The sequence below is a fragment of the Gadus morhua genome, chromosome 3, assembly GCF_902167405.1.
Source record: "Gadus morhua chromosome 3, gadMor3.0, whole genome shotgun sequence".
Lineage (NCBI taxonomy): Eukaryota > Metazoa > Chordata > Actinopteri > Gadiformes > Gadidae > Gadus > Gadus morhua.
This window is the reverse complement of record NC_044050.1, coordinates 22,978,651-22,995,426: the sequence shown is the minus strand read 5'-3', so window position 1 is coordinate 22,995,426 and position 16,776 is coordinate 22,978,651. Positions and strand designations below refer to the sequence as shown.

The following is a 16,776-nucleotide window of genomic DNA, read 5'->3' as shown; positions in this document are numbered from 1 at the left end:
GTTAGCAGAGATTTTTTTTACGCAAATACTTTTCTCCGAATTCTAGAACATTAGGTTGTTAAGTCAGAAATAATTTTCTCAAGTGAACCCAATACTCTTCCAACCAATCACAACCGTTTGTCTAATATGAGGCGGGATAAATACGATGACGGTCAGCGGAGCGCCGTAGAGACAAGTTGGCTGCCGCTGATAAAGAACGTTGTGTTGATTACGCTATCAAGGCAGTATAACGACTGCACTTTTATTGCGATAAAATATGTGTTTTTTTCGTAGCACGGTTACAGTCGCTACATCACCCGTTTCGTTGCTATGATTGGTTGAAGGCCTATCCAATCGTGTCCAGAGGACTTTTTGTCTGCGCCCGTTGGTGACGCCCCTAATGGAATATTAACGGGGAGGTCCCAGGGGAGATTCAGTTTCAGTTCGTCCATCGATGCCTGGCTACTATAGTTCAACACTGATTGAAAAGCCGTCCTCTTAGCTCTTTGATAGCACAGAAAGGCCTGTGGTTTTATTTAGTAGAAAATATATAAGAATATGTGAGGCGGTACAGAAGATGTAAATTTTGGAGGGAGCAAAACACAAACACATTTTTACATGTAAAAAAAATCCCAAGACCCAAGAGGACAAACGATTAACAACCAAACTAAAATCACAACGTGTAGAAGAAACACCTTCTCCCCGAACCACCTTAGTTGGTCTTCAACAACATTTCATTGCTCACAACTCCCTCCCTCCTCCCTCCCTCCCTCCCTCCCTCCCTCCTCCCTCCCTCCTCCCTCCCTCCCTCCCTCCCTCCTCCCTCCCTCCTTCCTCCCTCCCTTTTCCCCTCCCTCCCTTTTCCCCTCCCTCCTCCCTCTCTCTAGGATGGCAGTTTGAGTGACAGACATGTGACACATCAGCGTCTAGGATGATGATACTGCCTCGTCCAATCACAGGTCAGCTTCAGTCAGGGGGAATGACTGATGTGGGCGTGTCTAAGGCCTGTTCGTTGAGAGTCTGAGAGCGAGAGAGATAGAGAGGAAGAAAACAGCATGGAGACATGACAGGAAGAGCACAATATTAATTCCCAAAAACCTTAGTCCCTAAGTTTTTTTCTGCTATTGCACTTAAAGGGGACATATTATACCACCAGGTGTGAGTGTGATTAGCCATAACAAGCCGTGAAAATCTGCCTCTTCTGACATCGCAAGTGGGCGTGTCCACCTAGATGTGTGCTGGATAGATCAGTCTACCAGCCTACGCAGTGGATTGTAGCAAACGTTGCTCATCTATCCGTCATACTTATAGGTGGATACGCCCACTTGTGATGTCAGAAGAGGCCGATTATCAAAACGGCTTGTAATGGCTAATCACACTCACACCTGGTGGTATAATAGGTCACCTTTAAGTTGTTTCTTCTATTGTTCTTAAATGGTTTTCTTACATTGTTCTTACGTTGTTTTCTTCTATTGTACTTTTTCTATTTTGCTTTTCTGATATTGTAGTTTAATAGATATCTGGTATTGTACTTGAGTAGTTTTCTGGTATTTTACTTTGGTCGTTTTCTGGTATTGTACTTTGGTGTACGTATTGGTCCTGGTGTCGTCTGTGGGTTGTCATTCTGTTGTCTGCCGGTTGTCATGATGTCGGCTGTAGTCTGTTGGTTGTCATGGTGCTGAAGGTGGGTTGTCATGGTGTTGACTGTGGGTTGTCATTGTGTCGGCTGTCGTCTGTGTGTTCTCATGGTGTCGTGGTGTTGTCTGTGGGTTGTCAAGAAGACGGCTGTCTTCTGTGGGTTTTCATGAAATAGCCTTACCGAGTACTGGGAGAAATTGTTTCTGACGCGGTAGAGCAGGAAGCAGAAGGTCGAGGAGATCGTGGTCTGGGTCAACGTGAATAAGAAGAGAGATGACTTCACCCCTCGACTCAGCTTCTGAAACACACACACACACACACACACACACACACACACACACACACACACACACACACACACACACACTTCAGCTGAAACCAGTTCAGTTTGGGTTGGTGTGCTACTTCCGACGTTTCCAGAGTGTTGGTTTGTTATTGGCCGTTCACCCTCCCTCAAGCCCGCTCAGATGCGCGTTTCGAAGACCCTCACACACGCTCCTATCAAACGACTGTGTTGTATTAATCGCTGATATTTGAACCACCTGTGTTTTAGCGGAGGTCCTCCTGCAAAAACGACAGGGCTATTCTCCCTTTAAACACGTAATGAGGGCGCCATCAGCTGCTCACACCACAGACAGACATGCAGATAGACAGGCAGACTGGTTGACTGACAGACATGCAGATAGACTGCCAGGAAGACAGACTGACTGACAGACATGCAGACAGACAGTCAGGCAGACAGACTGGCTAACTGACAGACAGGCAAGGCGACTTTATTTATACAGCACTTTTCATACACAAGGCTGACTCAAAGTGCTTCACATATAAACATTGTCGTACAATAAAATAAAATAATATATAAGTAAAAGAAAACATATGCAAAGAAATGGGTAAAATAGAAAGTTAAAAAGGCATTTTTGTATTAAAATAGAAAATAAAGACAAAGTTAAAAAGTTAAAAGGCAGACAGTCATACTGACTAACTGACAGACTGACTGACACTGAGACAGATAGACAGACATGCAAACAGACAGTCAGGGAGACAGACAGACATGCAGGTAGACAGTCAGGGAGGCAGACAGACATGCAGACAGACAGTCAGGGAGGCAGACTCACATTGACGTAGTACGGGTCTTCACACATGCCGTACCCCTGTGACTTTACACAGGGGATCTCTGGGTTCTTGACCAGGTCTGTGATGTAGACCACCGCTGCTACCAGGGACACCAGCACGGACCCAAGTGTGACCAGCATACACACGCGCAGCTGGACAAAAACATGAAGACAACGAGACACTGAAGCAGCTAAACAACTACATGAAGACAAAAAGGCAATATTGTCCGCAACCCAGACATGTGTGTGTGTGTGTGTGTGTGTGTGTGTGTGTGTGTGTGTGACAGACTTACACTCTTGATGGTGCAGCGCTTCTCCGTGATAATAGCGGTCACTCCGGCTGCAATGAACTGCAACACACACCCACAGAGCCCACAGGTGAGACCACCAGGTGAGATCAACCAGGTGAGACCACCAGGTGAGATCCACCAGGTGAGACCACCAGGTGAGATCCACCAGGTGAGATCCACCAGGTGAGCCCACAGGTGAGACCACCAGGTGAGATCCACCAGGTGAGACCACAGGTGAGACCACCAGGTGAGATCCACCAGGTGAGACCACCAGGTGAGACCACCAGGTGAGATCCACCTAGTGAGATCCACCAGGTGAGATCCACCAGGTGAGACCACCAGGTGAGACCACAGGTGAGACCACCAGGTGAGATCCACCAGGTTAGCCCACAGGTGAGATCCACCAGGTGAGCCCACCAGGTGAGATCCACCAGGTTAGCCCACAGGTGGAGAGCAACAGACATGTCTACACCTGATAACAAGCATTCCCTCTGGTGTTGGCCTGGACCTTTGGCCCGCAGACAGAAGCACATGTACTGAGCGCAGGTCCAGCTAGAACCTGAGACCTTCAGAACACGGAGAACCGGGTTCTGATAAGCTGGCCAGTGGAAGGTCCAGCCCTCTGACGGAGCTCCAAAGTCTCAGGGGGGTCAGTGTGGAAAAGCACCAGTACGGGCCGACCCGTACTCATGGGACGCTTCACACAGACACACACACATACGCACACACAGACACATACATACACGCACACACATGCACAAACAGTGACATATAGACACACACCGACAAACACAGACACAAACACGCATAGACACCCAGACACACCACACACACACACACACACACACACACACACACACACACACACACACACACACACACACACACACACACACACACACACACTGTGGCAACCGGCCCCGACACGGCGGGCCTGGATGCCCAGAGGGCAGGTAATACGAGTTGTCTACCACCCTTTTCCCCCAGAGGGCGCCAAGGGTCGCTTTGGCAAGGTCCCACTCAACGCCAACGGGAGACACCTGTTTACCAGGCCAATCAGACCCAGGTGAGGGCTATAAAAGAGAAGCTGCGATGTAGTCTAAAAAACAGGAGCAGGAGGTATGTGACCCATGCAGGAGCAGAGAGCGGAGGGAGATTCCCTACCCGCACGGACCGCAGCCGAGGCGACACCGACAACCAGTTCGTCACGCTTACGGAGCCCGGGCACCACACTCCTCCCCAGCTGAGACATCTGGAGAGGGAGACGGCACCGGAAGAGACGGCCCCACACCACCAGGCACACCAGCCCGCCCACCCGGCGAGACTCATCGCCTGGACCCGCCGGCCCCGGGGACCCCCGACACCCTGACAGCGTCGGAACGACCTGCCGGATTAGGAGAGACGGAGAGTTCCCCCCTCACGGAGCTCTCGGACTTCCCCCCCCCCCATCCGGCAGGGGGTCGGACCATCCCGGACAGTTCGCCACCGCCCAACTGCAGGATGACACCCTGAAACACGCCTGGAGCCACGTTTTCGCCCATGACGGTCGCGCCAGGGACTCGGTGAGTACCCTACCGTACCCGCACTTCTGCACCAGATCAGGCCTTTTGTATAGGGTAACCGAGAGGGCGGGAGTAATAGTAGAGCAGTTGGTGGTGCCTCGCCCGTACACCAGTAAAGTTCTCTTCATGGCCCGCACACACGTCCTAGGGGCACACTTAGGCATGGACAAGATTAGGGAACGGATCCTAGACCGGTTCTACTGGCCCGGGATAAAGAAGGACGTTACGGAGTACTGCCAGGCGTGCCCGGAGTGCCAGCGGACGGCCCCGAGACCCTCGATCCGGAGTCCGCTGATACCGATGCCATCATTGAGGTACCCTTTGACCAACTGGCCCTAGACATTGTGGGCCCTCTCCCCAAGACCAGCCGGGGACATCGATACATATTAGTCATGATTGACTATGCCACCCGGTCAGTGGTGATCCTAGGTCCAGTTCCGCCCCGGGCAGCGATTGTTGACCGGGGGGGGGGGGGTGTGAGGGTATCACTCCGTCTATACGAACAAGTGTGCGCCTGCAGCCAGAGGGGGCGCCAAAATACCTATTCCCCACACAATATTATGTCGTACTTCATTGTTAACCGCTGCGCAGCGCATTTTTTTTTTTATACTGCTCGTGGCGCCCCCCCATGTGATTTGCCGCCCCCCACAAATATGCCAAAGTCTGCCCGGGTCGCCCGTGCCTAAAACCGCCACTGCACCCGGTACCCGGAAGCCCTACCCCTCCGCGCCGCAACCGCGAAGGCCGTAGCCCGGGAGGTAATGTTGCTTTTTAGTCGGGTGGGGATAGCACGCGAGATTTTAACCTTTCTTTCCACTACAGCACTTGCTGCATTGTCTGCAAGTAATGCATTCTGTAGTTTCAGATGTAATTATTCCTAACCCTATCAACAGCCAAGGCTTGATGGAAACTGTTCTTGTTTTTAGGGTTACAGGTAAACTGACCTGCCGGGTTTATGACAAGGTGGGCCTGTCCCGCCTGGACAGACACCTGGCGGACCTCCACCAACTTCCTCCAAACGTGAGTTCACTTAAAAAAAAAAAAACAACATGCTACCTTTATTGATCCACATAGGAAATATCCATGACGCAGCAGAACACAATGGACGTCAATAAAAGATATTCTTATAAAATGTACAAATATAAAACAGTGAAATAAGAAATGGATATAGAATGAAAACTTTTGTTATACATTTGGATCTGTCTCCACATTGTGTTTACAATTGCCTTATAATTGATTCAATATTTGTATTCATTGAAATAAACTTGCAGGAGGTCGATGAGCAGATGCTTCTCTGCAGGCAGAGGCTTATTGTGGAGAAGCTTGGTGAGCTGAGGGCAACAAGCCCAACTTTACCCATGGTGTCCAGGTTGGATGTACCACGCTCAAGCGCTCTCCATCGGCCCCTCCCCCACCTTCTCCAGGACCAGTTGCCACTGGATTCCTGGCTTCCTCCCCATCCACCCCTGCCCCATGCCTATCCATCCAGTGGATAGCCCTTCCACTCTTTTCTGCAGTGCAGTGCATGACATGCAATGCACTGCAGTGCATGTCATGCACTGCACTGCAGAAGAGAGTGGAAGGGCTGGAGTTAGCAGTCCATCAGCTGCAGGCCACGATGTCCCTGCAGCATGATGGCAGCACTGCTACAGCACAGGCCACCTCTTCAGCCGCCCTTGCCAGTCCTGGAATAACGCATAGCCTTGACGGGGAGACCCCGTCCACACCAAGGTCACCTGCATCACCCGCCTCACTGCAAGGGTATACATGGGATGAGTACCTGAACACTGGGCCGACAGTGACACCGAGTACACAGCCCCAACCCTCCGTACCCTTTTCACATTCATTCTTCTTGGAAGAGGACCTCCAGTTTGTCACCCACATACACCCACATTTAGATATGCATTTAATGCATATCTAAATGGTCCAATGTTGCCTTTTTAACAAAAGGAGTTTCAAGGAGCCAGGAGATGGTTGTTGTTCCCTAAATGTTCTAATGTTACAGTATTAATGAATAAATGTTTGATTGTTGACCGTCTTATCGTCTTGTTTACTGATGAAGTGACATTTTTAATTAGGAAAAGTAATGGTCAAATTAATCTCAACACATATTATACATAGAATATACTTAAAACCCTGTAGATGTTGGTGTGTTTGTCACCATGTTTTGATTTTGACAAATTATAAATACTTGTAGTTTATTTATAATTTGTTTATAGTTTATTCGTTTGTTAAATACTTAGTGTCACCATTCATGTGTAGTTTTGGAAGTCAGAATTGGGAAGGTTCCAACTTCCAAATCCACACATGTTCAATGGTCACACTGACGAATTACACCTTCCAACTTCCAAATCGACACTCTGACTCTCTTATATACATTACGTTGTTAAATGCGTCTTTCATGGACGGTTTTCCTGTACGACCTACAGTGGCTGTAGGTCGGTTTTCCTGTACGAACTAGTGGCTGAGATACCATTACCGTACGTCCACACCAGGAGCTTTGGTCGCTCAAAAAGTTTCGCTGCGAATATTTCTGTTCGCTTTGGTCGCTCATGACGTACAATTCAATTTTGCAGACCCATTTAAAGGAGCCGTATGCTTTTAGTACAGACGGCCATCTCAAAGAGTGAACTCTCCCATACACTTTGGCCATATTGCCGAGACGGTTTTGCTTGTTGGCTAAAGTCCTTCGACAACAAGTAGGACAGTGATTCCCCCCAATATAAAAAAAACTCCTAAAATGTAGGCTAATTACAACCGAGAACAAAAAACCCTGCGTGCTGTAGTAGGCTAGTTAAAATATGTTTCACTGATCTGCATCTGCAAATCATGATCTGCGCTCATTCGTCGTACTCAAAACAAAGACATTGGCGCACATAGGGGCGCCGAAAAGGGGGGGGTAAAGGAGACGGATTCTAGGGGCCCATTATGGAGGGGGGCCCAGAGAGGCCCCTAATGATGAAATTATAATACAGAAAAAATAATGACTGTTTAACTTTCATTCTTTTCATGGGGCCCAAAATCCCTAGCGGCGCCCACAGGACTGGTTGGCTCCGCAAGGCAAATAATGGAACATATCTATCTAGGCCTATCCGTCTATCTATCTATCAACGCGTGTCTAGTTTTAATGTGATGTATTGTGTGTATGTCCAGTCAGACTTGTTCTGTGTGGTCTTGTAGGCTACTGTCCTCTGTGGGCCGAACCACCTAAATGGATTCCCGACGATTTGTGTCGTTTGGTATTAATAAAGACTTAACTAGGCTATATATCTATCTAGACTATTTAATTAACAATTATTCACCTCAGGCTCCGTGAATAGTGGGGAATAGAGGGATAAAAGACAAGAGATATATCCCTTGTCATTTCCCTCGTCTTGTCGATTAGTTTGTTTATGTGACGATTTCAAAAACTTTTTTGGTTTTGTTTAAAGCATGCTACACGCGATTGGTTGGTTAGATTGGTGGCATGGAGAGCAAATGAAAATGATTCCCGCTTAAATACGAACGTTCTAGATGTATAAATACTCCCGCTTATCATCACTTGGTATCCAAACCACTATGGCGTTTCAATCTCTGAACTGAAAAAGGGTTGGGTCGTACAACACCGGGTGCCCAGTTACAGCCGCGATTAATACTTCAGCCGACATTTTGTTCAGTGAGTGAATAAAGGTAGGTAGGAACCAAAGTGCATGCCGGTGTTCCCTGGGATCCACGCAAGCGAAGAGCGTCTACATTCCGATTGGCTGTCAGTGTTTGGCCGCTGAAGCGCGTCATAGTCATTTGTATAAAGTTAAAAAGTTTTCAACTTTTGACGCTCTGGTCGCTCAACTTTGGCCGCTGGTAGCGTTGGTCGCACGTACAATAGAAACAAGAAGGCTCACATTCTCTCAGAAACAGAAAAAACTATATTCGAACTCGGTCCGCCCCGATTGAAGGAGGGGGACCTTAACTGTCAATACAGTTAGCGGCTGCACGGCTTAATCATTCATCTATTCTGTTCAAACACTTCAAGATGGTAAGCAGTCTTGTTCTTCTAACGGGTCCTAATTTGAACGTTTTAAGTGATTTCAATTTGTAACTATTTCAGTGTAACACCATCTTCACTGCATATTCAACCCGGTATCATGCTATTTCGTGCTCATGCGCAGAAACGTTAATCTGTGCGCAGCGTGTCGCAGATCACGATTGTTTTCAAACATAACCATGCTCAAATCTGCCAGTGTGGGTGCACTCACACTTGGCCATCTGGCCGTGGCTGTGACCCACACATAACCGTGCTCAAATCTGCCAGTGTGAGTGTGGCCTTAGTGCGTCACAGAACGAAATGTAAACAAATGCATTCTGAATGGGAGAGTTCTCCGACAATAAACGTCGTTTTTTAGGAGGTCTGCTTACAAATCAGAAATGTTGACATATATATATATATAACTAGATAATAATGTATAGGCCTACAGATATATAACTATAGGATGCACTGTACGTCAATTGTAGGAGAACGCTCCCATTCATTATGCATTGGTTTACATTTCGGTCTGAAGCACTAAAAAAGTCGGACAATCGTAATTTGGGACACGATTCAATAGATTAATAACGTTTGTGCGCATAGACATCTTATATGATAGACGGAGCATCGAATGCTACCGCCTACTGGCGCTGACGAGGCGCGGGGCCGCCATCTTGGAGAGGTCACCCGCTTGAGTAGGAATACGCTGAACAACAGCCCGGCATTATCTTTCTGCTGCTGTTGCTGCTCCCGGTTGACCACTCCAAGATGGCGGCCGTATTTCTCGCGTCCCAGCAGCCAATCCTCCGTCTATGCTATAAGATGTCTATGTTTGTGCGCATGAGCTCGAAATCGCGTGATACCGGGTTGGCATTTTGATGAGCAATTGTAATTCGGTTGAATGAGGATATTTATTTTATTATTTGTCCATTATTTGTCCATTTCCTCAGCATGTCAACAGAGAGTGCCCGATTTGCGGGAAGCACATGAACCACCTGAGGCCACACCTGACGGGATATCACCAAGTGAGAAACGTGGAGGAGACAATTCTGCTTGTTAGCTGGTCCAGTGGACGGTGAGTCAAAGTCCTAGTTGAGTGCTCAACTACTGTTATTATTCTTTATATATTTATTTAACAGACCAAGGGTCATGTTTTATGTCGCGTGTGATAAAAGAGCTTCTCAGTCTCCTGCAGGTGAAGCAGCTGAGGACTTCAGTGTACCACCCCCAGGCGGACGGGCTGGTGAAAAGGTTCAACAAAACCTTAAAGCACATGCTGAAGAAGGCCATGGAAGTAGACGGGAAGAACTGGGACCAGCTCCTCCCCCACGTCCTCTTCGCGGTGAGAGAGGTTCCTCAGGCCTCGACAGGGTTCTCCCCCTTTGAACTGCTGTACGGACGGCGGCCAAGGGGACTACTAGACCTGGCTAAAGAAGCCTGGGAGAGCCGGCCCTCCCCCCATCGTACCCTAGTGGACCATGTCGAGCAGGTACGAGAGAGAATGGCGCAGGTCTGGCCCATAGTACGGGAGCATCTGCACCAGGCACAGCAGGCCCAGGCGCGGACCTACAACCGCAGGGCCCAGCTGCCTCTCTTCCAGCCGGGGGAGTGGGTCCTGGTTCTCATCCCTACAGCCGAATGCAAGTTCCTGGCCAAGTGGCAGGGACCGTATGAGGTGGTTGACCGTGTGGGGGAGGTGAACTACCGGGTGCGGCAGCCGGGGAGGCGCAAGCCCACCCAGCTGTATCATGTCAACCTCTTGAAGCAGTGGAAGGCCGGGACAACCCCACCGGTGCCGGTCCCCGTGGTCCTCGTCGCCCGGCAAGGCGTACCGGAGGTCCCGATGGGCGAGGACCTCAGCCCCACCCAGAAACAAGACCTCACTGACGTGGTGTTGCAGCACCAGGACGTGTTCTCCGAGGTACCCGGGAGAACAACGGTCGCTCAACACGACATCCGAACAGAGGCAGGCGTCACTGTACGCGTAACCCCGTACAGGGTCCCAGAGGCCCGTCGGGTCGCCATACGGGAGGAGGTCAAGAAAATGCTCCAGCTCCGGGTGATCGAGGAGTCACACAGCGCCTGGTCCAGCCCAATCGTCCTGGTCCCGAAGCCAGATGGATCGTTTCGATTCTGCAATGACTTTAGGAGGCTGAACGAGGTCTCGGAGTTCGATGCGTACCCAATGCCCCGGGTCGACGAACTCATCGAGCGGCTCGGGCCCGCTCGATACCTCACCACCCTCGACCTTACCAAGGGATATTGGCAGGTCCCCCTCAGCAAGCCCACCCGGGAGAAAACGGCGTTTGCAACCCCCGGGGGACTATACCAGTACACGGTGCTCCCCTTCGGGGTGCATGGAGCTCCGGCCACGTTCAAGCGCATGATGGACCGTCTCCTGCGATCACACCAGGCCTACGCCGCCGCCTACATTGATGACATCATCATCCATAGCGCCAGCTGGGACATCCACCTGAGACACCTGAGAGCGGTCCTGGGGGAGCTGAGGAGGGCGGGCCTCACCGCCAAGTGCCGCCTGGGCATGGAGGAGGCCTCATACCTGGGCTACAGAGTCGGACGCGGGAACGTCCGACCCCAGGAGGCCAAGGTGAAGACCATCCTGGATTGGCCCCGCCCCACCTCCAAGAAGCAGGTCAAGTCATTCCTCGGTCTGGTAGGCTACTATCAAAGGTTGATTCCCAGTTTCGCCACCCTGGCAAGCCCCCTACATGACCTGACCCGGAAGGCCCTGCCGGACCGCGTTACGTGGTCGGAGGCAGCAGAAGGAGCATTCAGTCTCCTCAAACGGGCCCTATGCTCCGAGCCAATACTATTAACGCCTGATTTTACTCTGGCTCAGAGGTGGGCCTCGGAGCGGTCCTCTCGCAGCTCCGGGACGCGGAGGAGCACCCAGTGACGTACATTAGCAGGAAACTCCTCCCGAACGAAAGGAACTACTCCACCGTGGAGAAGGAGGCCCTGGCCATCAAGTGGGCCGTAGACAAGCTGCGGTACTACCTCCTGGGCCGGGAGTTCACCCTGGTGACGGACCATGCCCCGCTCAAGTGGATGGCCACCGCCAAGGATACAAATGCCAGGGTGACAAGGTGGTTCCTGGCCCTACAGGACTACCGCTTCAAAGTGGACCACCGACCAGGGCGGGAGCACGCGAATGCTGATGCCCTGTCCCGTCGGGACGCATGCCTCTGGGCAGTCAGAGGCGCCCGGGGCTACATCTAAGGGGGGAGGAGTGTGGCAACCCGGCCCCGACACGGCGGGCCTGGAAGCCCAGAGGGCAGGTAATACGAGCTGTCTACCACCCTTTTCCCCCAGAGGGCGCCAAGGGTCGCTTTGGCAAGGTCCCACTCAACGCCAACGGGAGACACCTGTGTACCAGGCCAATCAGACCCAGGTGAGGGCTATAAAAGAGAAGCTGAGATGTAGTCTAAAACACAGGAGGTATGTGACCCACGCAGGAGCAGAGAGCGGACCGTGATTCCCTACCCGCACGGACCTTTGCCCCAGGACCCGGTCTAGAGAAGACCACAGGAGAACACGGAAGGACCTCCTCTCCTGGATACCGGGACAGCGAGACGCGACCACAGCGTCCCCAGTGGCTCACGGAGCCCAGACTCTTTATTTGTATAGTTAGCATTGACGGGTGATTCCCCTTTTTTCCGTTCTTTGGAATTAATAAACGTGCCTTGTTGGCAGTTTGAGCAGCAGAGACTCTTGTTCCTTGAGCCGGGTTACCACAACACATACAAGTGCACTCATACACACGCATATGTATACACACAATCACACACAGACAAACATATATATATATATATACGCATATACACACACACACAAAAACACACACACACACGTAAACACACTTAAACAAACACACATACATTCACACACACACACACACACACACACACACTTACGACCAGGCCGCTCCACCAGGGGGTCCCGGTGTTGAGGACCTCAGAGAAGGTGGTGAGGCACAGAGGGAAGGAGTAGGTCACCACCAACAAGCCCAACATCAACTGGGTGACCTGGGGAACACACACACACACACACATATATGTATATATATATATATATATATATATATATATATATATATATATATATATATATATATAACCGTAATGTAACTTAACATACTGATTTAGTTCTAGTCTAGAACGTTTTGAATAAGTGAATCATGTTTGACTCTGATCCTAAGCCCTCACAAAACCTTTGTGTTTACCTCACGTGCACGGTCTCATGCACGCACTAACACAAAACAGTATTCCACTGATCCTGGTGTTTTTGGCATATGTTTTTCATTAATTCACTCACTCGTCTCTTTCTCGCTCACGTGGTGTAGCAAGTTTAGTCTGTTTCCTCTCTCTCTCTCTCTCTCTCTCTCTCTCTCTCTCTCTCTCTCTCTCTCTCTCTCTCTCTCTCCCGCTCATCCCTCCGCCCACTCACCCCTAGAGCTTTTGGCTCTCCCTTCTGCAGGCTCTCGCGCAGAGCTTGTTGTCTCTCCGTTATTTTCGTGAAGTTAACGTCCTCGTGCACGCGGACGAACAGGTCGCTTGAGATGGACACGGCCATGGCTGGATCAGGATGAGGATGATGTAGAAAATAGGTGGTTCAGTCTCTTCAAAGTTGCTGCCGTGAAGAGGGACAAAACAATTGTTACATAATGAAGAGGGTTAAAGTTGTTATTCTGGTAATTTAGTACATTTGGCGAGGAGCGATCGCGATGTTCTGCTGAAACGCACACGCTTGTCTCGTTTGGTAACGCAGACAGAAACACTGAGAACGCCGACGGCGGGGGATTTATTTAAGTAAAAGGTTTCAGCATAGTCACCTGTCTGTCTCGGATGAATCACAATGAAATGGAACAGAAAGCGACACAGATCCAAAACACAATCCCTTCGTTTCTAACTTTGTTCCCTATTCTCCGAAACCGCCCTCCTCCTATTCATGGGCGCGTGCGTGCGTGTATGCGAGTGAGTGCGTAGGCTAGTGTGCCTGCGTGCGTTTGTCCTGCGCGTAGCGGCCGGACTGAAGGTCTGCTCACTGCTGCCGAACTACATTGGGAGAGGGTTCGTCTTGCTTTCTGGACTTCATATCTTTAACAGCCCCCCGCCCCCTTCTCTCAGCTCAAAGTCATTCGTCGTTTCTGTGACCAGCTTGAAAACGCTAATTGAGGTGAGTAGCACCGCGCCTTTTATCTAATGCCTCCTAGGGCGCGGGCCTACGTGAGACAGGAGTGACGGATCAATGATACCGAGCTGTCCATTTTTAAAACGACGTTTTATTTTTTCACTCTATTCTGTAATTCTTGTTTTGCAACAAGAATCTCATTATGGGTTGAAGCCAAGATGCTCTTCCTGCTGTCCCTCCTACATTGTTCCGCCGGGAAAGTGTTGAGCAAGACAGCTGGAGAGAAACAGAGAGGGAGAGAGAGAGATAGGGTGAGAGAGTGAGAGAATGGGTGGGAGATGGGGAACAGAGGAGGGTCGTAAGGGAACGGACAGCTGTGCTTCCTATTATGTTCTGAAGTTGTGCTCAAAATGTTTTCATGTTAATAACGTCTTCACCCATCAGTGAGACTGCACTCCTCCTCTCCTCTTCTCTCCTCTTCACCCGTCTCCTCCCCTCTGGTCTCCCCCCATTCCCTTTCCTCGCCTCTCCTCTCTCTGGGGGTGTTTTATAAGTTCTGAAGAACTATTTCTTTCTTACTATCTCAGCCCCCCCACCCCCCCCCCCAGTTCCTCTGTTTCCTCTTCAGTGTTTTTCCATGAAGCCTCATGTGATGTTGAAAGATAGTCTGTTTCCTCTTTCTCTCACTCTCTCTGTTTTCCAGAGACATGTTTTCAGAGGGAGCGGCATCTGAACCCAGGCTTCGGCGTGTCCTGGCGCTCTTCGACATGGAGGCTGCCGCCGTAAGATCCATGAACCCACCAGCCTTGTCCCGATCAGTACAGCGACAGTATGCTGTGATCAAACACCTGTTCACCTGTCTGCCTGTCTGCCTCCCCAGGTGGTGGCTATCTTATTGGGGATCACTCAGCTTCTGCTCTCCAGTCCTCTCTACTACCTAGACGTCAGTCTTCCCAAATCCCTCTTCATTCTTCCCCTGTTCATTGGCACTCTGGTAGGTGGTATAGTAGTAATATGGTTATATCAGCACAGACACACAGTATAGTAGTGGTATGGTAGTGTACCATTACAGACACATCGTAGTAGTATAGTAGTGTATCAGTACATGCACACAGTGTAGTAGTATGGAAGTGTAGCAGTACAGACACACAGTATAGTAGTAGTATGCTAGACACACAGTATAGTAGTATGGTAGTGTACCAGTACAGACACATGTATAGTAGTAGTATGGTAGTGTACCAGTACAGACACATGGTATAGTAGTAGTATGATAGTATACCAGTACAGACACATAGTATAGTAGTAGTAAGGTAGTGTACCAGTACAGACAATTAGTATAGTATGGTTGTTTACTAATATAGACACATAGTATAGTACTAGTATGATAGTGTACTAATATAGACACATAGTATAGTACTAGTATGATATTGTACTAATATAGACACATAGTGCTAGTATGGTAGTGTACCAATTCAGACACATAGTATAGTACTAGTATGATAGTGTACTAATATAGACACATAGTATAGTACTAGTATGATAGTGTACTAATATAGACACATAGTACTAGTATGATATTGTACTAATATAGACACATAGTATAGTACTAGTATGATAGTGTACTAATATAGACACATAGTATAGTACTAGTATGATAGTGTACTAATATAGACACATAGTATAGTACTAGTATGATATTGTACTAATATAGACACATAGTGCTAGTATGGTAGTGTACCAATTCAGACACATAGTATAGTACTAGTATGATAGTGTACTAATATAGACACATAGTATAGTACTAGTATGATAGTGTACTAATATAGACACATAGTATAGTACTAGTATGATATTGTACTAATATAGACACATAGTATAGTACTAGTATGATAGTGTACTAATATAGACACATAGTATAGTACTAGTATGATAGTGTACTAATATAGACACATAGTACTAGTATGATATTGTACTAATATAGACACATAGTATAGTACTAGTATGATAGTGTACTAATATAGACACATAGTATAGTACTAGTATGATAGTGTACTAATATAGACACATAGTATAGTACTAGTATGATATTGTACTAATATAGACACATAGTGCTAGTATGGTAGTGTACCAATTCAGACACATAGTATAGTACTAGTATGATAGTGTACTAATATAGACACATAGTATAGTACTAGTATGATAGTGTACTAATATAGACACATAGTATAGTACTAGTATGATATTGTACTAATATAGACACATAGTATAGTACTAGTATGATAGTGTACTAATATAGACACATAGTATAGTACTAGTATGATAGTGTACTAATATAGACACATAGTATAGTACTAGTATGATATTGTACTAATATAGACACATAGTGCTAGTATGGTAGTGTACCAATTCAGACACATAGTATAGTACTAGTATGATAGTGTACTAATATAGACACATAGTATAGTACTAGTATGATAGTGTACTAATATAGACACATAGTATAGTACTAGTATGATATTGAACTAATATAGACACATAGTATAGTACTAGTATGATAGTGTACTAATATAGACACATAGTGCTAGTATGGTAGTGTACCAGTTCAGACACATAGTATAGTACTAGTATGGTTGTGTACTAATATAGACACATATAGTACTAGTATGGTAGTTCAGACACATAGTATATTAGTAATATTGTAGTGTATTAAAGGTGTGGAAAGGTAGGTTGTAACCTGGCCGCTTTGTTTTGCAGTTTGTGATTGGAGGATCGCTTACGATTGCCTCTGCCCGATCTTCCAGCAAATACGTGGTAAGGAGTATTGAAGGTGTTAAGATTTAAAAGCTACTGTTGGAGTGTATGCACTGTGATAATATCTTTCCTAGTTGACTGTGCCGGGTGTATGACACAATTTTGGATTAGATTTGATTACATTAGATTCAAATATATCATCATTATTATTATCAAATACAGAGAGAAAGAAATGCAGTTAGTGTCTCACCAGAAGTACAACGGATTTGGTCTCCAAATCCTACCTTCCA

The 16,776-nt window shown here is 47.9% G+C and overlaps 1 protein-coding gene across 2 annotated transcripts; it reads right to left on the bottom strand.

The window, feature by feature from the left end:
• Positions 1–477: 477 nt before the first annotated feature.
• Positions 478–13,684, bottom strand: tmem176 (transmembrane protein 176). 2 transcript variants are annotated; one of them, XM_030350897.1, is made up of 7 exons: positions 13,437–13,684; positions 13,052–13,234; positions 12,520–12,630; positions 3,023–3,079; positions 2,733–2,882; positions 1,799–1,915; positions 478–999 (listed from the first exon to the last, which is right to left on the bottom strand). In XM_030350897.1, exons 2-7 carry the CDS (start codon positions 13,175–13,177, stop codon positions 946–948), a joined length of 615 nt encoding a protein of 204 aa, XP_030206757.1. In that variant the 5' UTR covers positions 13,178–13,234; positions 13,437–13,684; the 3' UTR covers positions 478–945. The 2 variants fall into 2 exon arrangements, with proteins under 2 accessions (XP_030206757.1, XP_030206758.1); XM_030350898.1 differs by lacking the exons at positions 12,520–12,630; positions 13,052–13,234; positions 13,437–13,684 and adding an exon at positions 4,184–4,377.
• Between the last annotated feature and the right edge of the window lie 3,092 nt (positions 13,685–16,776).